The sequence below is a fragment of the Pistacia vera genome, unplaced genomic scaffold, assembly GCF_008641045.1.
Source record: "Pistacia vera cultivar Batoury unplaced genomic scaffold, PisVer_v2 Contig105, whole genome shotgun sequence".
Taxonomy (NCBI): domain Eukaryota; kingdom Viridiplantae; phylum Streptophyta; class Magnoliopsida; order Sapindales; family Anacardiaceae; genus Pistacia; species Pistacia vera.
The window spans coordinates 497,848-524,393 of NW_022195082.1; the positions used below are offsets into that span (position 1 = coordinate 497,848).

The following is a 26,546-nucleotide window of genomic DNA, read 5'->3' on the forward strand; positions in this document are numbered from 1 at the left end:
GATATAAGTCGAAAGGTATCTTCCCACCCATAGTTTCTCATAAGTATAATTTAGTACCCAAAAAGTTTAAAAATAACAGTAACCCACTTTTCGTCTAAATTTGTTAGTGAAATCAATTAACAAAAATTGTATTATTGATATTCTATCATCTTTGTTGGATAATGTTGACTTTTTATATTTTAGGGTTTTTGCATAAAAAATAAAAAAATAAAAAAAAATTTGCATTAAAATAACATAAAGGAATTTGTCCAAATCTTTTATCTTTCTTCTTCTTCTCTCACTTCTCTTTCTCTTATTCTCTCTCTCTCTTATTTGTCACACTTCCCATCCATTTTCCAGAAAAGCCCCCTCACCGGAAACCTTTCCTCTCCTTGCCAATCGTCTTTTCGGTGTGCCCTCTCCAAAACCCCTACTTTTCCCGTCATCGTTTGTCCACCTTTCACAGCCAATTGAATCCCTAGGGTTTTTGTTGCTTGTTGAATTGGGATTGATTGGTGGCTTTCGAAGTTTCTGATCGGAAATTGATTGGGAGTGCTTTTTTTTTTTCTGTGTTTTTGTTTGATTTTTGGGGATTTCTGATCGGTTCTGGCATTGGTGATTGATTTTCCAGGATTTCCTGTTCCCCCAACCATGCCAAGTCTTCGCTTGCACATGCGCCTGCACTTCTGTGCCTTGCATGTTTTGACTATTCTGAGTGTTTGAGAGTGGTTCTTTGGGATTTTTTTGCATTGATTCATTTGGTGATTGTCTAAGTGAGGTTTTTTTTGGGGCTTTGGTCGTTTTTGCTGGCTGTTGTCTTAGTTCTGGCGAGAGAAGAAGATGAAGACGGAATTCTAATTAAAAAAAATAAAATAATTAAAATTGAGAAGGAAGATTTTTATAAAATTAATATTAAAGAGAGAAAATGAACACGTGGCAAATGTAGAAGGTTAGATTTTTTTGTTTGGATATAAAATTATCATATTGTCCTTCTTTAAATGAATTTTATTTAACAAATTTGGATGGAATGTAGGCAATTCTCATTTTCAAACTTTATGGATACCAAAATTGTCTTTACGGCAAACTATTGGTAGGTACATGTTGTTTCGCCATAAATATATGATAAACTAATTTTAAGGTTAATAACATATTCTCTTCAAGTATAATTAAATAACAAAAATCTCTTTGTTATTATAGTAATAGTAGAAATCTTCTATTGTTAAGTTTTTAGTGCTAAAAAAGGGTAGAAGGGTAATTAAGTAAATATACATTAACTCATCATATTAATTATTATAAATTCTAAAGCTTACTAACAAATAACAATTAGAGAATTTATATTAATTTCTGAAATTTAAAGGAAATAATGATTAAACCTCAAGGTCGAGTAAACCCTCTTTTTATATTGTGCAATAAAATCACATTAATATTTATTTTTTCATATTATAGCAATCTACTATTAATTTTAAAATCATCACTCTATGTATAATAAATGAAAATTTTTTTTTTTAACGCAAATCTATTAAACAATACCACTCAATTTATTATCGCTAGCTATCCTAAAACATTAAAAACCAAATAGAAATTTTTTCATCAAAAACTAAATATAATATAATAACGAATAATACAACTAGTTATAGAGATAAACATTTTAAATTTTTAGATTTCGCATCTGAGAATATTACATATATAATCGTGAGTGTGTGAGTGAAAGTGAATTATTGTCTTATTGCATATTTATAATCATGTAATTTTGTATATGAATTTTGAAAAGAAGATTGCATAATTGAGAAGAAAAAGACATATTTAGAAACTTGTCAATTTGTTAAGATATTAAAGTCATTTAATAGAAATAAATATAATTCTCATTTTCTAAAAAAAGGATACAACAAATTCTATAAAAATTAAAATAAAAAAAACGATTTTTTTAATCCAAGGAATAGACAAAATGAAGCGGTCCAACCCTAAAGAATATCAAAATTGTCCCTATTGAATCTAGGGACTTTATTTTATAATAAAGCTTTAAAAATAAATAAATAAAAAGGTGGATAAAGATCTTTATAAGTATTATTCTAAAGTGAAAAAAGTGATTATAATTGAGGCAAGGTGACCATCTTGGCCATGGACCAATTATGAATTAATTGATTTTAGAGAAAAAAAAAAAACCTATAGTTTGTAGAGTAATACTATTTTCTCACTTATTTACATATTAATGTATTTTCATTAATTTTAGGGTTTTTTTAATAATAAAACTCGTATATTTGGCATTTTCTCGTATAAACATTGCAGGTTTTGAAAATAGATCTAAATCTCTAGTGCTTTTTTTTTTTTTTTTTTTTTTTTTTTTTTTTTTTTTTTTTTTTTTTTAGTGAGCAAACTAGTTTCGAAAATGCGAGCCATCTCTATTTTTTATGTACTACTATATTATTCTGTTTAAGTTTTATGGAAATGACATTTTTATATTCATCCAATTCAATTAATCTAACATTCAAAATTTGTCAATAATATTGAGATATTAATATAAGACTTTACTCCTTTCTTTCTTTTTTTTTTCTAGAAATACATAACTAATTGTCTTTAACACGATTCTCTTTTTCACTTTATATATTTGAGATGACTCAGAACTCTACCAATACCAAATGTTTGTTGACATTTGATATTTCCATCTACCACATTGTTTAAAAAGTAATAGTGTTTGATATCAGTCATATATATATATATATATATATATGAAGACATAGATCAAATGACAACAATGCGTTTTGATTTGGGACCATTGACAACATAAATTTTTTAAATTTTAAATAATTTATTTAAGTATTAATGTATTATTATTATTATTATTATTTCATTATTTCGATAGTTATATGCATGTAAGGGTATTTTTTAAAAAGAAAAATCAATATAAGGCTTAATAAAAAATTTAACCTTTTAAATTAAAATAAAAATAAAAGAAGATTTAAACTTTCACGCTTAAGGGAGTGTTTGGATCATATAATGTTTTATTATAGGAGGATGTTATATTAATAGAAAGATAAATCACCTTGAAGATTATTAGGAATGTTTAAAAAATGTATTTGGTTGGTTCAAATAAATTGGTGAATAATATATTTGGTTGAGAGGATTGTGAGTGAATCACAGACTGCTTTTGAGCATTTTCTTTTCTGTCTAATCAATACTATGGTTAGGTAAACATCATGGGTGGATATATTATATAGATTACTAAATTGTCTTTTTTTTTTTTTAAATATTAATATAATATTATTTTTTCAATCATTTCTTTTAACCGCTTACATTTGAAATTTTGCTAAAACACCCTAGTCATATAAAACTTTATTTTGTAGCAAAATCACCCCACCCACCTCAAGCCAATGCCGGCAGCCAACCATCACCACCGATAGTTGATGGAATGGTGCACGACTGGCCGTGTATGGCCGACCATACGTTGGTAAAGCCATTCCGACCATGGATCACATATCTATTGTTGTTTCATGGCCAAAGATGTGGCCGTGAAAATGCCAGATCTTTGGCTGTGAAATAGTCAGATCTATAGCCATGTGAAAAGGCCTTATCAACGCACGATTGACTAGATCCTGTCGGTTGTGCACTATTATTGTGACTGACGCCGATGATTGACGGTGGTGAGTAACAGTTGACGGTAGTCTTGGGTGGCTGAGGGTATTTTATTAACTTTTAAATTTTTTTGTGGCTAGAGTGTTTTAGCTAATTTCTTAAATGTAGGGGGGCTAGGTAATGATTATTTGGTAGACATTTGAGGACAATTATGTCAGAATGATATTTAATTAAGGGAAAAATAGATATAAAAATAAAAATTATCCAATAATGTTTTAATCCTAAGGGTGGGGGAGGGTATCAAACTACCTCCCACATTACCAACAATAAATACTATTTACAATAAAAGATTTTCATAATATTTTATTACTTACAAACCAAATATCAGAATCTTGTAAAATAAATGAAGATTACCCCTGTTATCTTATATGATCTCGATCCAAACACACCCGAGATTTGAAGTATATTTACATCTTGCTCTGGGATTAAGTGATGCAAACTCTTTTGTTAGGTCAGATAACGGACGTTAATGTACTGAAATTTGCCATAAAGTTTTATGTGAAAAATCTGTTCTACCCTCCTTTATATTATCAAATAACAAATACTATGAAAATTAAATAAAACATCCATTACTTTCCCTCTCTCCATCTCACCGCCACACCCCTCTTCCCACTCAACTCTCTCGCCGCAAACAATACTAAACGCCGCCACCCCCACTGCACAGCTCCTCCACACTCGGATTGACGGTGGTTTTCATGGTTTTTTTTCCATTTTGTGTTGATTTGTGAAGATAGAATTTTTTGTGGGTTACTTGTTTGAAACTTCCATTGTTGGTGGGGAACTTTTGTCTTTGTGGGATTTGTTTTGGAAGATTTCCAGTGATTAACTTGGTTGATTGGGTTTTTCTGGTTAGTGGTGGTGATGCGGTGGCTACAGGTGGCGGGTTGAGTTGACTGGGTCCACTGGGAATTCTCAATTTCTTTTTCAAACTTTTATTTGACATTTTGTTAGTTTTTAATTTTATTTTAGAAATTGTTTATGGAATGTCATATTTACCCTCGTAGTGTTATAAATATCCCTACAAATAACCCCTAAAAGACTATCCCTCGCAATCTAGAAGCCGCGCCTCTCTTTACTCTCGTTATCAACTCGCGATCACTGCCAACGGTTGAGGAAACCACCGAACCCTAGCTCTGACGCCGCCTTCAGTTTCGGCCGTGTGAGGGCGTCCTAGGGCCTGCTCCATTCCAGTTCGAAAAGGTTTATTTATTCATTTTTATTTTGCTTCATCATTTTTTTTTTTAATTAATAATAAGAACATTGATGAAGATTTGTAATTGTTAAAACTAGGCAATTAGAAGCATTTGAGATTGATTTGAATTGCTCATGTTTTTGTTTCGGCAGGGATTGAGATCTGTACTGTTGAAAGTTCAGTATTTTAAATTTAAAACTAATTTTGTGGAATAATTTATGGAGTCTGATCAAAATTTTGATCTTTTTAGCATATCTTATTGCTTGGAAATTAATATGAAGTATTGGAGTTGTGACTTATGTTTATGTGTTTGTCTTGTTTTTAGTTTCGCTTGAGGAGCTTTTGGTAACTAGTGAAAGAGCTTGAGGGAAGTTTTTTATCAGATGGGTAAGAAAACAATTGGGAAGAAAGGTGATGAAAGGAAGAAATACGAGGATGATGTAAGCGATAGAGAAAATGAATCGTGTACTAATGTGGACGATGATGTCGAAGATAAGGAGAAGAAGAGAAAGAAGAGACAGGAGATTGATGTTGTTGAATTAAGTGCTGGCAAAAGTGATGTTGTATTGGAGGATGTTGTTGATGAGGATAAGAAGAAGAAGAAGAAGAAGAAGAAGAAGGGATGTGACGTTGGTGTTGAATTAAGTGAAAGTCGAATTCAGTGTGTTAAAGAAAGTGATGTGAAGGGTGAGAAAAAGGAGAATGAGGAGGTGTTGGAGAGTGGTGGCAATGATGCTGGATTCGGTGATAATCAAAGTAAGGCTGTAATGGATAGTGATGTGCATAGGGATAAGAAGAAGAAGAAGAAAAACAAGAAGATGGATGAAGTTAGTGTTAATGAGGCTGTAACTGAGGGTGATGTTGATAGGAATAGTATTGAAAATGAAAAGGATAAGATGAAGAAGAAGAAAAGAAAAATTGAAGAGTTTGTTGAGGGGCAAACGAATCAAGAAGAGCAAGACTCTGCTGAAACAATGAAAGGGGAAGAAAGTGATCAGAGGAAGAAGAAAAAACAACGTAAGAGGGAAAAAGAGGGCGGTGATGCCATTGTAATGAACAAGGTGACCCATGGAGAAGACAAAAGTGAAAGGGAGCAATTGGATGGAGATATTGTGGAAAAGGTTGAGATTTCAGGGAAAGAGAAGAAGAGAAAACGTAAGAAACACATCAATGCGGTGGGTGATGTAAACAGTGAAGTTAATGATAAAAATATTAGAGACAGTGAAAGTAATGATGCAAGTGGTAGAAATATAGAAGGGCATGTGGTTGTTGAAGTAGATAGCAACAAAGAAAAGAAGAAGAAGTCCAAGTCAGTGAAAGATCATTCAAAGGGAGGTAGCAAAAAAGTGCCAAGAACCAAAAAAGGTGCGCCATCTGAAAATTCTTCACAGAAAGAGAGCTCTAAGAAAGTAAGCTTTTCTGATCAGGTGGAGGTTTTTACTCTATCTGATGCCAAAAATTCTGAGGATGGCTTAGTTCGTGGTAAGCGATTCTCTCGAGAAGAAGATGAAATTGTTAAAAAGGCTGTTCTTAACTACATAGAGTCTCATGAATTGGGTGAAGAAGGTCTAAATATGGTTTTGCATTGTAGATCTCACCCAGAAGTTAGAAACTGTTGGAAGGAAATTGGAGCAGCCTTACCCTGGAGGCCTTATGTGGCTGTATATTATCGAGCTCATATTTTATTTGAAAGAGCTGAAAACCGTAAATGGACTCCTGAAGAGATAGAACTTATCCGGAAGTTTCATGAAAAACATGGCTCTAGTTGGAAAATGTTGGCTGAGGCGCTTGGCAAGCATAGGTTTCATGTGAAGGATACATGGCGGAGAATAAGATTGCCCAATAGGAGGAAAGGACAATGGAACCAAGAGGAGTACCAGAAATTATTTGACTTGGTGAATATGGATTTGCGTATGAAGGCTTCCGAAGAAAGGAAATCCAAGCATGGAATGTTGCGAGATAATATCAGTTGGGAGGCAATCTGTGACAGACTGGAAACCAGATCAGGTCCAGTTTGCTGCGTGAAATGGTATGATCAGTTAACTTCACCATTGGTTGTTGAAGGGAAATGGCGTGATACTGATGACTATCACATGGTAATTGCTCTCTCCAACTTGGATGCTTGCTGTATAGAGGATGTCGACTGGGACAATCTTCTCGAGGACAGGTCTGGAGTTATTTGTCGAAAGCGATGGAACCAAATGATCAAACACTTGGGTCCAGACAGAAACAAATCATTCGCCGAACAAGTTGAAATTCTTTCATCCAGATATTGCCCAGATGTACTTGAAGCTAGAGAGGCCTATAATAGCAAACCAGCAGTTGACTGATCAAGATGCCCGATTGCTGAATACTATTTCCTCACCCATAATCAAGATAGGGACATGTTGCAGGATTTCAATGAAGAGCAATGCTTGAGATGGTAAATTTTGTAGGTTAAACTCTAGAAGACATACCTGTTATAGGCTGTCTTTGTATTATTTCTTTTTTAAGGTGTCTTAATTCCTGTTCTTTCTTTATTGTTTCAATACTTTTTGGGCTTCAAAATTTGTAGATGATAGTTTGGATCTTGTTTTATTTTTCAAGTATTTAATTCTTTTAGTTCCAATTTTTACTCAATAAAAGGATAAAATGTAGCGAAGAAATCGAAATTCGTTATGAAGACCAAATTACATATTGTCTCAAACGCATCAATGTCATTGAGATAATATAATCCCTGAGTTGTAATACCATAATTCGGTTATTTCTTATATAATTATTCAATTAGACAAAGATAACGTTTTCTTGTTATAATGTAATAGTATCTGAAAGAGGGAATTTGGTCTATATAAGGTAACATTGCTGGCCTATGGACCGGCCATTGACACCAGTATCGCAAGCACCATAGTTTTCCGGATATTATTTTGGTACTTGAAAGAGAGAGAATTTGGATTTTGAATTAAACGTGGTAACATTACCCATCAAGGGCAGCAGCAGCACACTAGTCTCACTGTGTCCGATTTATCTCACTTAATAACCAAACCTTGAACTTCCCTTAACGGTAAAAACGACCAAATGTCCTACACCCAACCTCTCATTTCCCTCTCTTCACAACCACTCAATTCCCTCCAAACCCACCGCCCACCCGCCACCACCACCTCGTTTCCACAACCCACTCCCCAAAAAAGCTTCAACGCCACATGGCTGGAGTCCCTCCGCTCCAAAACCCGCTCCAACCAGTTCCATGAAGCCATTTTCACCTACATTGAAATGACCCGTTCGGGTACCCAACCCGATAACTTTGCTTTCCCTGCAGTCCTGAAGGCCGTGTCGGGTCTCCAGGACTTGAATTTGGGGAAACAGATCCATGCCCATGTTTTCAAATATGGGTACGGGTCATCTTCAGTGACCGTAGCCAATACTCTTGTGAATATGTATGGTAAATGTGGTAGTGATTTGTGGGAAGTGTATAAGGTGTTTGATCAAATTACTGAGAGAGACCAAGTGTCTTGGAATACAATGATTAATGCATTGTGTCGTTTTGAGGAATGGGAGCTAGCGTTAGAAGCGTTTAGGTTGATGTTGTGTGATGATGTGGAGCCTAGTTCGTTTACTTTGGTGAGCATGGCGCTTGCATGTTCGAATTTGCGGAAGCGCGAGGGTTTGAGGCTTGGGAAGGAAGTACATGGGTATAGTTTAAGAGTAGGTGATTGGAAAACGTTTACCATTAACGCTTTGATGGCAATGTATGCAAAGTTAGGTAGAGTCGATGATGCAAAATTTTTGTTTGAGTCGTTTGGAGATCGTGATTTGGTTTCCTGGAATACGATTATTAGTTCATTGTCTCAAAATGATAGGTTTGTGGAGGCATTATGGTTCTTGAGTGGTATGGTACTTGAAGGGATTAAACCTGATGGGGTCACGATTGCAAGTGTGCTCCCTGCTTGCTCACACTTGGGGATGTTAGATGCTGGAAAGGAAATTCATGGTTATGCATTGAGAAATGATGTTTTAAGGGGTAACTCTTTTGTTGGTAGTGCTTTAGTTGATATGTATTGTAATTGTAGAGAGGTTGAGAGTGGTCGTCGAGTTTTTCATGGTATTTTGGATAGGAAAATTGCGCTTTGGAATGCTATGATCACTGGTTATGCGCAAAACGAGTGTGATGAGGAGGCATTGATGCTATTCATTGAGATGGAAGAGAATGCTGGGCTTTGTGCAAACGCCACCACAATGGCAAGTGTTGTGCCTGCTTGTGTGCGTAGCGAAGCATTTCCACGCAAAGAAGGAATCCATGGATATGTAATAAAGCGGAGTTTAGAGAGAAACAGGTATGTGCAAAACGCACTTATGGACATGTACTCTAGAATGGGGAGGATAGACATTTCAGAAACCATTTTTGACAGCATGGAGGCTAGAGATAGAGTTTCTTGGAACACAATGATAACTGGTTACACTATTTGTGGACGTTATAGTGATGCACTTCTTTTGTTGTGTGAGATGCAAAGAATAGAAGAAAAAATGGGCAGGAATGATGAGGACAGTAAGGATGGGACATCAGTTTCTTTGAAACCAAATTCAATAACCCTCATGACAGTTCTACCTGGTTGTGCTGCCCTGTCAGCTTTAGCAAAAGGGAAAGAGATCCATGCTTATGCCACAAGAAATATGTTGGTAACCGATGTTGCCGTGGGAAGTGCATTAGTTGACATGTACTCCAAATGTGGCTATTTGAACTTATCTAGAAGAGTTTTTGACCTGATGCCCATTAGAAATGTGATAACCTGGAATGTTATTATCATGGCTTACGGGATGCATGGTAAAGGAGAGGAAGCCTTAGAATTGTTTAAAAAATTGGTGGCAGAAGGTGCTAGGGGTGGGGATGTAAAGCCTAATGAAGTTACTTTCATTGCAGTATTTGCAACATGTAGTCATGCGGGGATGGTAGATGAAGGGATAAACTTATTCTACAGAATGAAAGATGACCATGGGATTAAACCTACACCAGATCACTATGCTTGCGTTGTTGACTTGCTTGGTCGGGCAGGTAAAGTGGAGGAAGCATATCAACTCATAAACACAATGCCCGCAGAATTTGACAAAGTTGGTGCCTGGAGTAGCATGCTTGGTGCTTGTCGGATTCACCAGAATGTAGAAATTGGGGAAATTGCAGCTCATAATCTTTTGCGCTTGGAACCTGATGTGGCAAGCCACTATGTTCTGCTCTCCAACATCTACTCATCTGCTGGACTCTGGGACAAGGCAACGGATGTCCGGAAGAAGATGAGGGAAATGGGTGTCAGAAAAGAGCCAGGTTGCAGTTGGATTGAGTTTGGAGATGAGATTCACAAGTTTGTAGCTGGGGATGGATCACATGAACAAAGTGAGCTGCTCCGTGGATTCCTCGAAACCCTCTCCGAAAGAATGAGAAAGGAGGGTTATGTGCCTGATACTTCTTGCGTTCTTCACAATGTTGATGAGGAAGAGAAAGAAACTTTACTCTGTGGACACAGTGAGAAATTGGCCATAGCGTTTGGTATCCTCAATACCCCTCCTGGAACTACCATCAGAGTTGCCAAGAACCTCAGAGTTTGCAATGATTGCCATCTTGCTAGTAAATTTATCTCAAAGATCGAGGGTAGGGAAATCATCTTGAGAGATGTGAAGAGGTTCCATCATTTTAGAAATGGAACTTGTTCATGTGGAGATTACTGGTGAAAAGGCTGATTGGTTATTCTTGCAAGAAAAGATTCCTTGTAACTCCTATGGTATGTACAATTGTATTAATTTTTTTTTTCTTTTGATTTCCAACATTTATACTATGCTAGTGATGCCTGATTTATCAAAGAATATACAAGAATTTATTAGATGATCACGAAGTTGGCCCTTTTTCAGAGAAATGTTGTATCTTTCTAGTTGAGTTAGCGAAGTATCCATGCTCGTAATTTTGACTGCAAAGCAGCAAGTACAAACTATAGAAACTCAAATTACATAGTCAAAAAACCAAATCTTATCGAACCCTAATTCGCCGATGATCACCTCGACTTCATGCTATCATTCTTGTTTTTCCTTGTGTACTTTCTTTTCTTCTTTTCAATCGAAAGTTTACATACAACAAAACTCGAAACCTGAAACACAATTAATAACAACATCAAAACGAAAGCCTTTTTAATTATAAAGTAAAATTATAAAGATGGAGATTCAATCACCTTTGCTTTCAGAGCATCATCATGTTGAATGGTAGGAATAGTATTTGGTTTAACCCTAAACTCATAAATGGTCCATTTGGATTTCTTGCCACTTGGTGGCGTTCCTTGAAAATAAGCCAAAGTTCTCATGAACCCAATCTCTTCATCTTCTTGTTTAATTGTTTCCTCCTCCTTTATAACAGAATAGTAGCCATCATTGGTTAGGGTTACAGAATCGTTGTGTGGCTTGGTGGTGAAGAAATACCACTCATTTTCTACTCTCCAAAAATCACCGGCTGCAAAATTTCTCAAGAATACTTAAATTTTCGCGTGCTATTTCTAGAACATTGTCTCATGTGAAAAAAAAGAAACGATTCAAAGAAATATAACAATGCGATCATTCTGTCTAACAAAAATCAGTGAACTTGGTCTTTGATTCGAGATTTCTTAAAATCAGAACGTCCACATATGAAAATTTCGTATAACGGAACTTATATAACAAATTCAAATGTGTTGAGATGAATTAGTAAACGATATACAAAATGATAGTAATAATTTTACAAGAGAATGCTCACTTGGCAATGGAAGTTGAGTTGGGTTTCTGGAGTAGACTTCAACAGTTGGTATACAATCAGAGGGAAGAGGCTTACCAAGTATCTTCTTCTTCAAGTAAAACTCTATCAATACTCCATTGTCAGGAGAAAACTTGCACCCACGAGGGAGAAGAGGTGGAACGCTAGGGACAAAATTGTCATCAACATTTCCAGCCATGGGGTGGTTTTTGCAAGAAAATCGAAGTTTTTGAAATCAGTGGAAGCAGAAAAAACAAAATTTCAGTGATGGATATGAAATGATTTTGTTATTGAGTTGGGTTTATATAGACATTTTGAAGTCCTTGCATCACAAGGAAATTGTGGTTTCCTAATCACCATTGGACGACGAGAATGCATGAATCCTCACAAAACCCATTTAAACTCGATGTTACAACTAAGTATTTAAAATTTAAAAACAATTCAAATATTAGAGAACAGGGGTATTTATGTAAATGACAATAATCTGAACTTGATTTTTATATCGACTGTCGATGTCTTGTAACTATATTAATTTTTATGATTATCGTGTAAAATACTTAAAATAGTATCACCGTCGTGGTGATAACATAACTTTTCATTAATAATTTATAGTATGTGGTATTACTAGTATTGTAAGGACATAAACTTTATTCGTAATAAATAATTTGTAATGTTGTTGACATAATATTACAAATCATCCTAATAACATAAACTTTTTTTCATTAATAATAAATGATTTGTAGTATCGTTGATTTTCTTTCTTGTTCTCTCTTTTCTGCGTACAAATTTACCGTATTTACATACAACAAAACTCGAAACTTGACATACAGGTAATATCGATGTTTAACCACATAACTCAATTTCTTTAACCAATGAAAAAACTAACAAAATTCCCTTTTTATTTTTCCTCTTCAATAAATTTCTCTTGTTTCGTTGAGCAAAAAAGAACAAAATTACATACTAAAGATGTAGAGTATATGAGCCAAGCCAAACCGAGTATCTGGACACTCGAGCTCGGTTCGTGGTGAACAGTGTTGAGTTCGAGTTCGTTCAAGCTTTGAATATTTGGGTTCGAGCTTGCACTTTGAGTTTATTATGAGAAAGGGGGTTGTTTGTCATTTTAAAATTTTGAAAATAAAAAAAAGTTACAAAACTTGTAATTTGGCTCTCCGAGCACGATGAGGCTTGCAACCCTATCGAGCTGAGCTTCGTCCGGATCGAACTCAGCTTGACACCTTAAACGAGCCACTCGAGCTTGAGCTTGACTCGGTTGACTTCGAATCAAGTTCGAGCTTTTCACGAGCTGAGCTCGAGTAGCTTACGAATTGCTCGATTTGCTTCTCATTCCTATGTAGAATCAATCATCTTTACTTTCGTAGTATCATCGTATTGAATGACAAGAATTGTGTCAAGATTAACCCTAAACTCATAAATTGTCCATTTGGATTTCTTGCCATTTGGTGGCTTTCCTTGAAAATAAGCCATATTTTTCATGAACCCAACTTCTTCATCTTCTTGTTTAATAATCTCCTCCTCCATTAAAGTAGAATAGTACCCATCACTAGTTAGAGTTACAGAATCATCATCTTTGTTTGGCTTGATGGTAAAGAAATACCAGTCATTTTCTACTCTTCTCTCAGTATCGCCTACAAAATATTTACCAAGAATACTTAAATAAAGAATTGACCATTCTAATAATCTATATCTGCGATGCCCGTGATGTTTTGATGTATTGAATTAGAAGTTTTTTTCAAAATTTTTTTTTGTTCATTCCTAGATTTAACCCGGTCCACTCATTTACTTTTCCTCTGTTCTATATTATATTATTTTGAATTTGTCCCTCTAAAATTAATTCCTGAGTTGTTATCGGCTACCCAGTTTTGTGTATGTCCCATATGATATCTTCGTATTTGAGAATCAACAAATTGAACTCTGTATTGTTCACAAAATTGTGGGCTTTCTTTTTTAATCCTGGATTACTCAATGATTTCTGCAGGCACAAATTTCACTTTTGATAGGACCAAAAGTTCTTTTACAAAATAATCCATCTTTTGGAAATAAATAAATTGAAAACTAATGAATGATTCACTAATAATACTAATAATTTTCAAAGTAATGCTTACATGAAAGGGTAAGTTGATCTGGGTTTATGGAGAAGAGGTCAAGAGCAGTTGGTATACAATCAATGGGAAGAGGGTGGCCAAGTATCTTCTTCTTCTTCTTCTTCAAGTAAAACTCTATCAAATCTTCATAGTCAGGGGAAAACTTCTAGCCAATTGGGGGTCTTTTGCAAAAAAATAAAAGTTTTGGGAGGCAGAGAAATAAAATTTGAATGATGGGTGAGTTTTGCATAGACATTTTTGAAGTCCTTGAATAACTAGGAGTCTAGGATTAGGACACGGCATGAATATACAGAGCCCGGTAAAAAACAATTAGGTCCAATCAGATCTTTGTCAATCAACTGAATTTTTATAATCGATATTAGGAATTAACAGAATAATTTTTTTTTAATACCTAAATACCCCTAACTTGTTTTATGTACATGCTACACATAAATTATGATAATTTACATATCAACACTATATTAATTATAAATATAATTATTTATTTATTTAATTCGGTTATAATTAATATGATAATGGCCTATAAGCAAATGATATCAACTGTGATCCCAATTTTATACATAGAGTATTATTATAAAAAAGAAAAGATAAATGACTCTTAACAAATAATTCTATTAAGAATTTAGAGTAATTATGTTAATTATATTAAAAAAAAAGAGCAAACGACATGCTATCACTCGAGGTTTAATAAAATTTCAAGTTGATGCCTTGATTGTATTTATTTCATATTCTCTTAATCTAATATAAGGCGTCACAATATTATTGTATAAGAGAATTTATTTAATGCCTTGATATTACATTAATTGTAAGTTGATAACCTATAAATCTTATAATTAAAATAATTGACTTTGTATTTTAATGTGCACTTTCAATTCATCATTAATAATCAGCAAACTAATTAATAAATAAATATTTTGTTAAAATAGAAGGGTATTGATAAATAAAGCCTGTTTCACTTTTTTTTTAAAGAAATAAAAAAAATTAAAACGAAAATATAAATACGAAATTTAAAAAGCCAAATTACTGAAAGAGCGCTTCATCCCTCTGCTTGCTCCCGCCGCCAACGACAAACCGTCCTCCGCCGTCAACGACGCCGAGCCCGTCCTTAACACGCCTTTGACTCTTGGTTGGCGTCTTCCTTTCTAATTTTTTATTTTTGTTCATGGTTCTTTAGCTGCCACAAGTTTCTAGTTTATGTTTAAAAGCTAATGAAAGTAGATTTTTTTTTTTTTGAATTCATGGTTTTTGAATGTTTTTATGAAATGGGTTCTATTAAAAGTTTAAACTTGGATTCATTTTTGTAGTTTGCAAAGTTGGTCATTTTTAATAATTTGTTCATTTTATTTTAATTCTCTGGTTGAAGGGAGCTTAATTTTATATTTTATTTTTTAATTTTTGAAGTAGGGTTTATGCTTGTTAAATGTTCAGTTTTAGTTACTGTGTTGATCACAGTGTGGTCTAGTAAGTTTAGTTGGAACATATTGGATTATATTGAATTGAGTGGTTGTGTTGATCTCAATGGGTTCAGTAGATTTAGTTTGAACATATTAGATTTATTCAACTGATGTGCTTTGTATCGCGGCTGCTTCTTTCACTTCAGCACTGCGGCCTTGGCCGTGCTACTGGTTGCATAGTGCAGCCCCTTTGTATGAGAAAAGGTGTAATGAAGTTGAAAGAGAAACATATAAGTTGGTGGGTCATATCTTCCATTTAATTCTCATTTTACATCAGGAAAGACGAAACTGAGGAGAATAGAGAATGTTAAAACCTTAATTTGTGAAACCTTGGAGTCCTACACTAAGCTTTCTTTGTTTTGCTTAATTTATGTCTTAATGTTTAAACTAATTTTTGTTAAATATTCTTTATTTGATTTAATAAGGACAAAGATTGTTCTTTGACTGAGGGAAAGGTTGATGGAGATTGATAGAGCTGATGGTCGTACAGCAAACCAATTGAGACCGTTGTCTTGCTCTCGCAACACCCTCCACCGTGCTCATGGCTCTGCCAGTTGGTCTCAGGGTACATGCTTCGAGGGAAAGTGCTCCCTTTGATATATATGTAAAATTCATGTATTTATTAAGTTTTTGTGATTGATTCTAGGAGACACAAAAGTTCTTGCTGCTGTTTATGGACCAAAAGCTGGAACAAAAAAGAATGAAAATCCTGAGAAGCCCTGCTTTGAAGTTATTTGGAAGCCTAAATCTGGACAAATTGGTTAGCTCTTTTTGTTTCTTTTATTTATTTATCATTCACCTTGATAAATTAAGTGCTTGTTTGTATGCTTGAAAGTTTAATTTAACTTGGCTTTATTTATTTATTTATTTTTATTTATATATATTTTTTTCTAGAGAGTCAATTTTGTTCTTGAGAATTGGTCTAATATTAGGCAGATATGTCTACTTTGAAAAATAGGCAGAGAGCTCACATGTAGGGGAGGATTTTGATAATTTCTTATAAAACTTAGGGAGATCAAACACATTTTCCTTTTAAAATAATTTATTATGGTCTCTATGATAAAAACATTAAATACTGATGTTTTTCCATCTAATTGGTCAAAATTACCAAATATTTAAGGGAAACTGGAGAAAGAATACGAGATGATTCTCAAGCGGACTGTACAAAGCATATGCATTTTGACTGTCAATCAAAATACCACAACCTCAATTATAATTCAGGTGAGGCTGTTTCTTTATGTGTAAATCCCTGACTATTCAACTGCCACTATTTAATACTGTAGTTTTCTTCAAGTGATCAAAGTTACCCCTATTTTATGCATCTGCTTTCTTCACCTGTTGCTTTGAATCTAATTTTTTGATTCAGCATGTGGTTTTTAGTTTGACTGACTGGGGTTCCTATGTCATTAATGTTATTTATATTGCATTATTTACTTTGTGCAATATGAACATTGAATATTTTAATGGTTTCTTTGCAGGTTGTCCACGATGATGGTGCTGTATCCTTTGATGACTATGTGTTTCAATATTCTGTTTTCATTAGTGTCCAGATTGATATGCATTGTGAATTATTATATTTCCAAGTTGATGACTGTTTCTTGACTGAATATTTCTATAGCTTCTGCCTTGTGCCATAAATGCAGCATGTGCTGCTCTTGTAGATGCTGGAATTCCTATGAAGCATCTTGCTGGTAGTTAATCACCAAGACTTACTGTCATCTGTCTTATTTTTTAAACTTGAAGCACGGCCGCTGACTCGTTTATACTGGATTATGCAGTTGCAATATGTTGCTGCTTGGCAGAAAGTGGATATGTGATTCTGGACCCCACAAAGTTAGAAGAGCAGGTTACTTTAATTTCTTAACAATATCTCTTTGCTGATTTGAGTGAGATTACAGGAATTATCTGGCTAGAATAAGGTTCAATTGTAATTGCTTCCACTATTTTACATTAATCATTTTGCTGACATTAAAGTCCCTCTAAATTTAGGTCGTACATGAAGGATATTGTTGTAGACATATAATATATGTTGGTGTTGTAGTGCTTTGAAGTGTGATAAGAAGTATACCCTTTCTTTGCAATACATGTGAAGCCATATACGTCCTGAAAATAGACAAGTTGGGTGCTTTTGAAATAAATGTAAATTCCTATCTCCTAACATTCTTACTTGTGTAATGACAGAAAATGAAGGCATTTGCTTACTTAGTGTTTCCAAACTCAATTCTCTCGGTCCTTCCAGAAGGGTCATCATTGGTGGAAGGTGAACCCATGGAGCATGGGATCATTACTTCTGTTACACATGGTGCAATGTCAGGTATGTAAACTAGAACAATATATCTATGTTTAATCTTTTTGGATTGTGTATCATTGCTTCTGATTTTCCTGTGTCAAAGAAGAAATTTTTGATTCTGGATCTCTTTTTAACCGATTTCTCATATAAACTTGTTCTCTAGTGGACGACTATTTTCACTGTCTAGATAGAGGGCGTGCTGCAAGTGCAAAGTTGTCCGACTTTCTGAGGAGGAACTTGCAATCACAATTACCAAGCCACTCATCCAAAGCAGGGTGATTTTAAAGTAACTGCCTCCCACAAAATCTTGGACTGGTTTGGATTAATGGGTGCCTTCCTTTGTTGCCTGGTATGGCTGATTATGGGAGGGTGTTATTTGAGGAGAGTACGTGCCTCTATGAAGAAACTTGATGTAAACAACAAATGGAACCAAAACCTGTTGTTATGGTAGGGGTTTTGACCCACAGCATAGCCTGCTTGTTGTACTGGGAAGTGGGAAGTACTTTTCAGTATATTGTAGAAATATCATTTTTGGTCATTATTTCTGATCTAATCCTTTTCATTTTTGGGGTTTTCCTTTTTCTCTTTACATAATTGCTGATATATGAAAAGAAAAAGTTGGTTAAATTACACTAGTAACCATATGGGGTTGAATGTACAGAAGGGTGGGGAGATATATTTCAGTCTTGCCTTCATGTTAAAGGAGCATAGGCGCATATCCCCTACCGCCTAGACACAATTTATCTTTCAGAACAGGCTTGGAAGTCGGAATCATGTATATTTTCTCCTAGCTTTTTGAACATATGGCTTATAAAATCCCTAATGGAAAATTGGTGTTTTCAGTCTGAGTTAGGTTATTGGAGGTATTGTTACCTGCTTTCCAACCCTAGGATTGGTCTTGGTCAACCCTTAGACTATAATCCAAAGGCTAAGAAGAGGAAGGAGGATGTTTCCCGTTACCAAATTAGAACCCTAGATAACACTAACTCTTTGGTTGCTGGAATTGGACTTGCATTCCAAATATTCCACATTGGTTTATAGTTTCATCCCCAGAACGTTGATTTTTATATGATTAACCAATAAGAGAGAAGAATGAGAGAATTTACTTTACCAACTGATCAGATACATAAGCATCAAGGCTTCACTAGACAAAAAATTTCGCTTGATGGAGGTTTTAGTACATTATTAGCTAGTGTAACAAAACTGTCTTGAGATCTAGTAAACTCAAGATCTTCATGATTAAAACAGTATCCGATCTTGATAAATGTCCAATGCCTTGATGACCTTCTCTATGAATAGTTTCCGGTGCAATCGGTACCTGTATGAGTACACATTATCAAAAAGTAAATCACTAAGATGGGTCTGGTTATGGTCACTTTAAAAGAGCTCACAAAAATTTACAGGACTACTTACTTGATTGCGGCTTCAAGGGTCCTCCTTGGTTCCGGCATAGAATCTGTAGGTCGGTAGAATAAGGGAAAAAAAGAAGCGTCAAATATTAAAAATATTTATTGTAAACTAAAAATGCTTACTTGCCCAAATTCGTTTGGATTAATTTGTCAGGATAGTGAAAGTCACCATCTAAGGTTAACTCACCAACAAATGCAAAAAGATGGAATCAGGTGTTGAAAGTAATCACTTGACTGAAGAACTTAAGTTAGTAGATATGAGCCGACAATAGCTTTTCAACTTCTAACAGGCTCCCTCATGACTAATATGGACCCAAACGAAGATGAAATAGGCAACGGAAATTCAGATGCATATACCACGTTAACAAGTCACTTGCCTTGAAAACTTATACTGTGTCCAACAATATATATCAAGATCTAACATCATGTTGTGATAATACAAACAAGCATAGCAGATTTACCTAGTACTTTCTGGTCTTGTTTAGAATTGGTGGGGAATTCTGCTAGGATTCGTGGCATCTTCCTGTAATTCCTTCACAGCTTTTTTTTCCAAGCTTGGGATCAGGGGGACATCGCCATCTGACCAAGTAGGCAATGTTCTTGCTGCTGCTATGACAGCTCCATCAACAAAACTGTCTCCATCGCTTGCTAGCCGACCTGCAGTAAATTTATTAGACTGTGATGGTAGAAAAGATAGCTGGATTATGTTTAATAGTTAAGACCACATACTGTTATGGTATATTCTTCAGAAGACCAGATTGTGAAAGCTGACAAGAAAGAATCCAAATGAATGCGCGCATTGCCAGAAAACTGGATCACATCCCAAGGATTCTGCAGTTTTACAAGTGAATATACCTATGCGTTAATTTGGGAAGAATTAGGGTATAATATTGAATTTAAACAGAAATGTAAAACAAGCAAGTTAACAGAATTTCGAATTTGAAATGGAAGTAACTTTGACAGATTCGTTTAAGTTGAAAATAGCAGGGCACTTGTTCAACTGAATATTGCAAACAAGATGAGAATTGATAATGTCCAGAACTGCTAAATCTACACCAAGGATTAGCACTTTTCAAAACCAAACGATGTCTCATCCCCATAAGCTTTAATATTTACCATGAGATACAATTCTACTACATACACTCTGTGAAAAAACATTATTTGCTAATCCAGAACTATCTCACTGAATGACAAAAGAAAAATCTAGCAGATCATTTAACATCATCAAACCGTGAAGGATATTCACAAAACAAACTAGTAGTAAATTATTAACCAATGAGTAATGCTACACCTACAACCTCTGCTCCACAAATTTCTCTCACCCCCCATATGGGAGCTTGTAATTGTGTCATTTTAATTTATCAGGTGAAATCTAGGTGTGATCTATTACGAACTGACTAATTGCGAGGAGTCACGTCGGGGTTATGAGAGAAATTTGTGAGAAGAGATTGTGGGTATAACATTTTCCTTGACCTATATTTGATACACTGTAAGATTGTGGCATAGACGTGACAAAGTAACCGTTCCTAAGTAGAAATACAATTTTGTTTTGCAATTGCTTTGAAAGAACTAACTGTCATGGTGCAAACAGATGCACACTTTTTAAATGGTAAAGATATCATCTCTATGATGAGTGAAGCCTAGAGAAATTACCACTGGTGATGAAAAGCCATATCTTTGCATAAGCATGTTGTTCATCTGTCCATTCATGTAATTGACAGTCATCTGTAGAAAAGAAACAAAAATTGAAATCAAAGAGATCATCTCCGTAAGGTTTGGCATTGGACTGAAGAAGCATGTCATCTTAAGTAGAAGGGAGTGAATGAGAATATGAGAAAGTATGAAATTATATCAAATAAAAAAAAAAGGGACTTGTTTTCTGCAGAGTATGGACATGATTTTTGATTGCCTTGATTGGTAAAAGGCATCAGCAGTTTGCAAATTAGGTCAAATGTAACATAATCTACAACTGTCCGATCTCAAATATGAGAAAGTATGAAATTATATCAAATAAAAAAAGTGGATCTGTTTTCTGCAGAGTATGGACATGATTTTTGTTTGCCTTGATTGGTAAAAGGCATAAGCAGTTTGTAAATTAGGTCAAATGCAACATAATCTACAACTGTCAGCTCTCACATACAGGGCCTAATTGGATCTAGAATTAGTATTTGCCATTCCAATAGGACGAACCTGAACTACAATGCTAACATATTGTATCAGGGATTCGGGTACATCATATTTTTGGCATATAATTAGAAATTTCATACCATTTCTTACATTCATTACGTGCATAGAGGTATACAAACAAATGTAGGGCACTAATAAACATAAAAAGTTCAGGAAATTATGAATATTACCTCTTCTCCTTTTTTAACCCGCTGTCCAGCATTTATCATCACTTCAAGCATGCGGTCCTTAAAACGCCAATGGAAAAAACAATTTGGCTGAAATGAATGGTTTAGCATGTCTGTAAAATGATGAAAAAATATTATATATCTTCAATAATGGCAAGATATTAGATGACATACTTAGAAGAATTTAATAAAAAAAATTTACCAGCATAAGGGATTAGCATATTTGAATCTTGTACAAGAGCACCAATCCTGATTTGTATGTTAATGCATCGTGACTGTACAATACTCATTGCCCACATAAATCTCTCAGGATCACGAGCAAGGCGCTTTATCTTGAGTGGAACTCCATCGTGCTGAGGTTAAAACACAAAGTTTCATTATTGAAGTGGAACATTGGTGTAAAAAAAACATCGTGGGAAGATCAGAATGCTTTCTACTGTATAGTATCAAGTTTCTTCATACCCAGTTCTTTCCCCAGAATTCTAATGCTCTTTGCTGTTGTTTTCTCATTGTTGATGCAAGATTTGGATCCTGCAGCTCCAAAAGATCCTCCTGTTGCACACACAAAGCCATGAGCACAAGAACAAATGTTATGTTTCTTCATAAGGCAATAAAGTGAAAATTTATAGGGATAACGAAATGAAATTGCTGAAAAAAAAAAAAAAAATTTAATAGAAAGAAAAAGGGGCTATTAGATTGACACAAAGCAATATGATGAAATGATTGGATACCAATGAATACAAGAAGAATTCTCGCTAAAAGGTTTTTTTTTTTTTTTTTTTTTTTTTTTTGTGCATTTACCCACCTCAGTTGCTAGAAGCAAGCTAGTGCACTCTTCTGCACTAGGTAAGAAGTCACCATATAGTTGCCAAAAGTTGTCCTCTCGATCAAATGCATACAGAAGAAGGCATGCCAACCTGAGGTCCCAATCTGTCTGCCACAGAGAGATGCACATCATAAGCACAAACGAAAGGCACTCAACTGCTTTAAATTTCAATCCATGTGTTTGGTAATCAGCCAAATTGAAGATACTGTGGGAAGCATAAACGTTAAGGATCCAAACTTAAATGGCTTGGAAGTCGGAATCATGTATATTTTCTCCTAGCTTTTTGAACATATGGCTTATAAAATCCCAAATGGAAAATTGGTGTTTTCAGTCTATGAGTTAGGTTACTGGAGGCATTGTTACCTGCTTTCCAACCCTAGGATTGGTCTTGGTCAACCCTTAGACCATAATCCAAAGGCTGAGAAGAGGAAGGAGGATGTTTCCCCTTACCAAATTAGAACCCTAGATAACACGAACCCTTTGGTTGCAGCAATTGGACTTGCATTCCAAATATTCCACATTGGTTTATAGTTTCATCCCCAGAACCTTGATTTTTATATGATTAACCAATAAGAGAGAAGAATGAGAGAATTTACTCTACCAACTGATCAGATACATAAGCATCAAGGCTTCACTAGACAAAAAATTTCGCTTGATGGAGGTTTTAGTACATTATTAGCTAGTGTAACAAAACTGTCTTGAGATCTAGTAAACTCAAGATCTTCATGATTAAAACAGTATCCGATCTTGATAAATATCCAATGCCTTGATGACCTTCTCTATGAATAGTTTCCGGTGCAATCGGTACCTGTATGAGTACACATTATCAAAAAGTAAATCACTAAGATGGGTCTGGTTATGGTCACTTTAAAAGAGCTCACAAAAGTTTACAGGACTACTTACTTGATCGCGGCTTCAAGAGTCCTCCTTGGTTCCGGCATAGAATCTGTAGGTCGGTAGAATAAGGGAAAAAAAACAGCGTCAAATATTAAAAATATTTATTCTAAACTAAAAATGCTTACTTGCCCATATTCGTTTGGATTAATTTGTCAGGATATTGAAAATCACCATCTAAGGTTAACTCACCAACAAATGCAAAAAGATGGAATCAGGTGTTGAAAGTAATCATTTGACCAAAGAACTTAAGTTAGTAGATATGAGCCGACAATAGTTTTTCAACTTCTAACAGGCTTCCTCATGACTAATGTGGACCAAACGAAGATGAAATAGGCAGACGAAAATTCAGATGCATTATACCATGTTAACAAGTCACTTGACTCGAAAACTTATACTGTGTCCAACAATATTATATCAAGATCTAACATCATGTTGTGGATAAAATACAAGACAAGCATAGCAGATTTACCTAGTACTTTCTGGTCTTGTTTAGAATTGGTGGGGAATTCTGCTAGGATTCGTTGGCATTCTTCCTGTAATTCCTTCACAGCTTTTTTTTCCAAGCTTGGGATCAGGGGGACATCACCATCTGACCAAGTAGGCAATGTTCTTGCTGCTGCTATGACAGCTCCATCAACAAAACTATCTCCATCGCTTGCTAGCCGACCTGCAGTAAATTTATTAGACTGTGATGAGAGAAAAGATAGCTGGATTATGTTTAATAGTTATAGAACACATACTGTTATGGTAATATTCTTCACGAAGACCAGATATGTTGAAAGCTGACAAGAAAGAATCCAAATGAATGCGCGCATTGCCAGAAAACTGGATCACATCCCAAGGATTCTGCAGTTTTACAAGTGAAATATACCTATGCGTTAATTTGGGAAGAATTAGGAGTATAATATTGAATTTAAACAGAAATGTAAAAATAAGCAAGTTAACAGAATTTCGAAATTTGAAATGGAAGTAACTTTGACAGATTCGTTTAAGTTGAAAATATCAGGGCAATTGTTCAACTGAATATTGCAAACAAGATGAGAATTGATAATGTCCAGAACTGCTAAATCTACACCAAGGATTAGCACTTTTCAAAACCAAACGATGTCTCATCCCCATAAGCTTTAATATTTACCATGAGATACAATTCTACTACATACACTCTGTGAAAAAACATTATTTGCTAATCCTGAACTATCTCACTGAATGACCAAAGAAAAATCTAGTAGATCATTTAACATCATCAAACCGTGAAGGATATTCACAAAACAAACTAGTAGTAAATTATTAACCAATGAGTAATGCTACACCTACAACCTCTGCTCACAAAGTTTCTCTCACAACCCCAATATGGGAGCTTGTAATTGGTCAGTTTTAATTTATCAGGTGAAATCTAGGTGTGATCTATTACGAACTGACTAATTGCGAGGAGTCACGTCGGGGTTATGAGAGGAAATTTGTGAGAAGAGATTGTGGGTATAACATTTTCCTTGACCATATATTTGATACACTGTAAGATTGTGGCATAGACGTGAAAAAGTAACCGTTCCTGAAGTAGAAATACAATTTTGTTTTGCAATTGCTTTGAAAGAATTAACTGTCATGGTGCAAACAGATGCACACAATTTTAAATGGTAAAAGATATTATCTTTATGATGAGTGAAGCCTTGAGGAAATTACCACAGGTGATGAAAAGCCATATCTTTGCATAAGCATGTTGTTCATCTGTCCATTCATGTAATTGACAGTCATCTGTAGAAAAGAAACAAAAATTGAAATCAAAGAGATCATCTCCATAAGGTTTGGCATTGGACTGAAGAAGCATGTCATCTTAAGTAGAAGGGAGTGAATGAGAATATGAGAAAGTATGAAATTATATCAAATAAAAAAAAAAGGGACTCGTTTTCTGCAGAGTATGGACATGATTTTTGTTTGCCTTGATTGGTAAAAGGCATCAGCAGTTTGCAAATTAGGTCAAATGTAACATAATCTAAAACTGTCGGCTCTCAAATATGAGAAAGTATGAAATTATATCAAATAAGAAAAGTGGATCCGTTTTCTGCAGAGTATGGACATGATTTTTGTTTGCCTTGATTGGTAAAAGGCATCAGCAGTTTGTAAATTAGGTCAAATGTAACATAATCTACAACTGTCAGCTCTCACATACAGGGCCTAATTGGATCTAGAGTTAGTATTTTCCATTCCAATAGGACGAACCTGAACTACAATGCTAACATATTGTATCAGGATTCAGGTACATCATATTTTTGGCATATAATTAGAAATTTCATACCATTTCTTACATTCATTACGTGCATAGAGGTATACAAACAAATGTAGGGCACTAATAAACATAAAAAGTACAGGAAATTATGAATATTACCTCTTCTCCTTTTTTAACCCGCTGTCCAGCATTTATCATCACTTCAAGCATGCGATCCTTAAAACGCCAATGGAAAAAACAATTTGGCTGAAATGAATGGTTTAGCATGTCTGTAAAATGACGAAAAAATATTATATATCTTCAATAATGGCAAGATATCAGATGACATATTTACAAGAATTTAAATAAAAAAATTTACCAGCATAAGGGATTAGCATATTTGAATCTTGTACAAGAGCACCAATCCTGATTTGCATGTTAATGCACCGTGACTGCACAATACTCATTGCCCACATAAATCTCTCAGGATCACGAGCAAGGCGCTTTATCTTGAGTGGAACTCCATCGTGCTGAGGTTAAAACACAGAGTTTCATTATTGAAGTGGAACATTGGTGTTAAAAAACATCACGGGAAGATCAGAATGCTTTCTACGGTATAGTATCAAGTTTCTTCATACCCAGTTCTTTCCCCAGAATTCAAATGCTCTTTGCTGTTCTTTTCTCATTGTTGATGCAAGTCTTGGATCCTGCAGCTGCAAAAGATCCTCCTGTTGCACACACAAAGCCATGAGCGCAAGAACAAATGTTATGTTTCTTCATAAGGCAATAAAGTGAAAATTTGTAGGGATAACAAAATGAAATTGACTACAAAAAAAAAAAAAAAAAAAAATTGAATAGAAAGAAAAAGGGGCATTTAGAATGACACGAAGCAATACGATGAAATGATTGGATACCAATGAATACAAGAAGAATTTTCGCTAAACATTATGTTTGCTTTAGTATTATTTTTTTTTTTTTTTTTTGTGCATTTACTCACCTCAGTTGCTAGAAGCAAGCTAGTGCACTCCTCTGAACTAGGTAAGAAGTCACCATATAGTTGCCAAAAGTTATCCTCTCGATCAAATGCATACAGAAGAAGGCATGCCAACCTAAGGTCCCAATCTGTCTGCCACAGAGAGATGCACCTCATAAGCACAAATGAAAGGCATTCAACTGCTTTAAATTTCAATCCATGTGTTTGGTAATCAACCAAATTGAAGATACTGTGAGAAGCATAAAAGTTAAGGATCCAAACTTAAATGGTGATTTATACTGATGTAGTAGAAAATAAGGTTAAGAGCTTATCTCTAATTTTAAGGAATAATTAAGTTACCTCTGGGTCGGTTGAGTTAATGATATCAAATATTGGATGGCCTATTGGCACTATATCTGGGAAAAACATCCATGGGAGTTTCTGCTTATTTTATTATCAATCCAGAGGTATTTCCAT

General features: G+C 34.9%; 5 protein-coding genes and 1 pseudogene across 5 annotated transcripts; 3 read left to right on the plus strand and 3 right to left on the minus strand.

The window, feature by feature from the left end:
* The first annotated feature begins 4,252 nt into the window (after positions 1 to 4,252).
* Positions 4,253 to 7,329, plus strand: LOC116128005 (DNA-binding protein REB1). The gene is made up of 2 exons (XM_031413678.1): positions 4,253 to 4,809; positions 5,127 to 7,329. Exon 2 carries the CDS (start codon positions 5,185 to 5,187, stop codon positions 7,129 to 7,131), a length of 1,947 nt encoding a protein of 648 aa, XP_031269538.1. The 5' UTR covers positions 4,253 to 4,809; positions 5,127 to 5,184; the 3' UTR covers positions 7,132 to 7,329.
* A 416-nt stretch (positions 7,330 to 7,745) lies between these two features.
* On the plus strand, positions 7,746 to 10,655 carry LOC116128015 (pentatricopeptide repeat-containing protein At3g57430, chloroplastic). Its single transcript, XM_031413689.1, has one exon. The coding sequence runs from the start codon at positions 7,856 to 7,858 to the stop codon at positions 10,496 to 10,498; it is 2,643 nt and encodes an 880-aa protein (XP_031269549.1). The 5' UTR covers positions 7,746 to 7,855; the 3' UTR covers positions 10,499 to 10,655.
* Positions 10,653 to 11,739, minus strand: LOC116127851 (NAC domain-containing protein 41-like). Its single transcript, XM_031413514.1, has 4 exons — positions 11,544 to 11,739; positions 10,990 to 11,264; positions 10,820 to 10,908; positions 10,653 to 10,731 (listed from the first exon to the last, which is right to left on the minus strand). Exons 1-4 carry the CDS (start codon positions 11,737 to 11,739, stop codon positions 10,653 to 10,655), a joined length of 639 nt encoding a protein of 212 aa, XP_031269374.1.
* A 1,148-nt stretch (positions 11,740 to 12,887) lies between these two features.
* Positions 12,888 to 13,337, minus strand: LOC116127860 (NAC domain-containing protein 30-like). Its single transcript, XM_031413525.1, has 2 exons — positions 13,325 to 13,337; positions 12,888 to 13,186 (listed from the first exon to the last, which is right to left on the minus strand). The coding sequence occupies exons 1-2, from the start codon at positions 13,335 to 13,337 to the stop codon at positions 12,888 to 12,890; spliced, it is 312 nt and encodes a 103-aa protein (XP_031269385.1).
* A 1,305-nt stretch (positions 13,338 to 14,642) lies between these two features.
* On the plus strand, positions 14,643 to 17,971 carry LOC116127992 (exosome complex exonuclease RRP46 homolog). The gene is made up of 9 exons (XM_031413658.1): positions 14,643 to 14,789; positions 15,543 to 15,682; positions 15,764 to 15,877; positions 16,238 to 16,338; positions 16,596 to 16,616; positions 16,736 to 16,808; positions 16,896 to 16,963; positions 17,299 to 17,431; positions 17,571 to 17,971. Exons 2-9 carry the CDS (start codon positions 15,577 to 15,579, stop codon positions 17,684 to 17,686), a joined length of 732 nt encoding a protein of 243 aa, XP_031269518.1. The 5' UTR covers positions 14,643 to 14,789; positions 15,543 to 15,576; the 3' UTR covers positions 17,687 to 17,971.
* A 491-nt stretch (positions 17,972 to 18,462) lies between these two features.
* Positions 18,463 to 26,546, minus strand: LOC116127999 (annotated as a pseudogene).

What these genes read in the sequence shown, in the direction of transcription:
- LOC116128005 (XM_031413678.1), top strand. Translation starts at nt 5,185, where the DNA reads ATGGGTAAGAAAACAATTGGGAAGAAAGGTGATGAAAGGAAGAAATAC.
- LOC116128015 (XM_031413689.1), top strand. Translation starts at nt 7,856, where the DNA reads ATGTCCTACACCCAACCTCTCATTTCCCTCTCTTCACAACCACTCAAT.
- LOC116127851 (XM_031413514.1), bottom strand. Translation starts at nt 11,739, where the DNA reads ATGGCTGGAAATGTTGATGACAATTTTGTCCCTAGCGTTCCACCTCTT. An exon ending in ATGATGCTCTGAAAGCAAAG is followed by an intron (nt 10,909 to 10,989) that starts GTGATTGAATCT and finishes ATTGTGTTTCAG; the next exon opens with GTTTCGAGTTTTGTTGTATG. An exon ending in AATGATAGCATGAAGTCGAG is followed by an intron (nt 10,732 to 10,819) that starts GTGATCATCGGC and finishes GCTGCTTTGCAG; the next exon opens with TCAAAATTACGAGCATGGAT.
- LOC116127992 (XM_031413658.1), top strand. Translation starts at nt 15,577, where the DNA reads ATGGAGATTGATAGAGCTGATGGTCGTACAGCAAACCAATTGAGACCG. An exon ending in TCCTATGAAGCATCTTGCTG is followed by an intron (nt 16,809 to 16,895) that starts GTAGTTAATCAC and finishes TGGATTATGCAG; the next exon opens with TTGCAATATGTTGCTGCTTG. An exon ending in TACACATGGTGCAATGTCAG is followed by an intron (nt 17,432 to 17,570) that starts GTATGTAAACTA and finishes CTTGTTCTCTAG; the next exon opens with TGGACGACTATTTTCACTGT.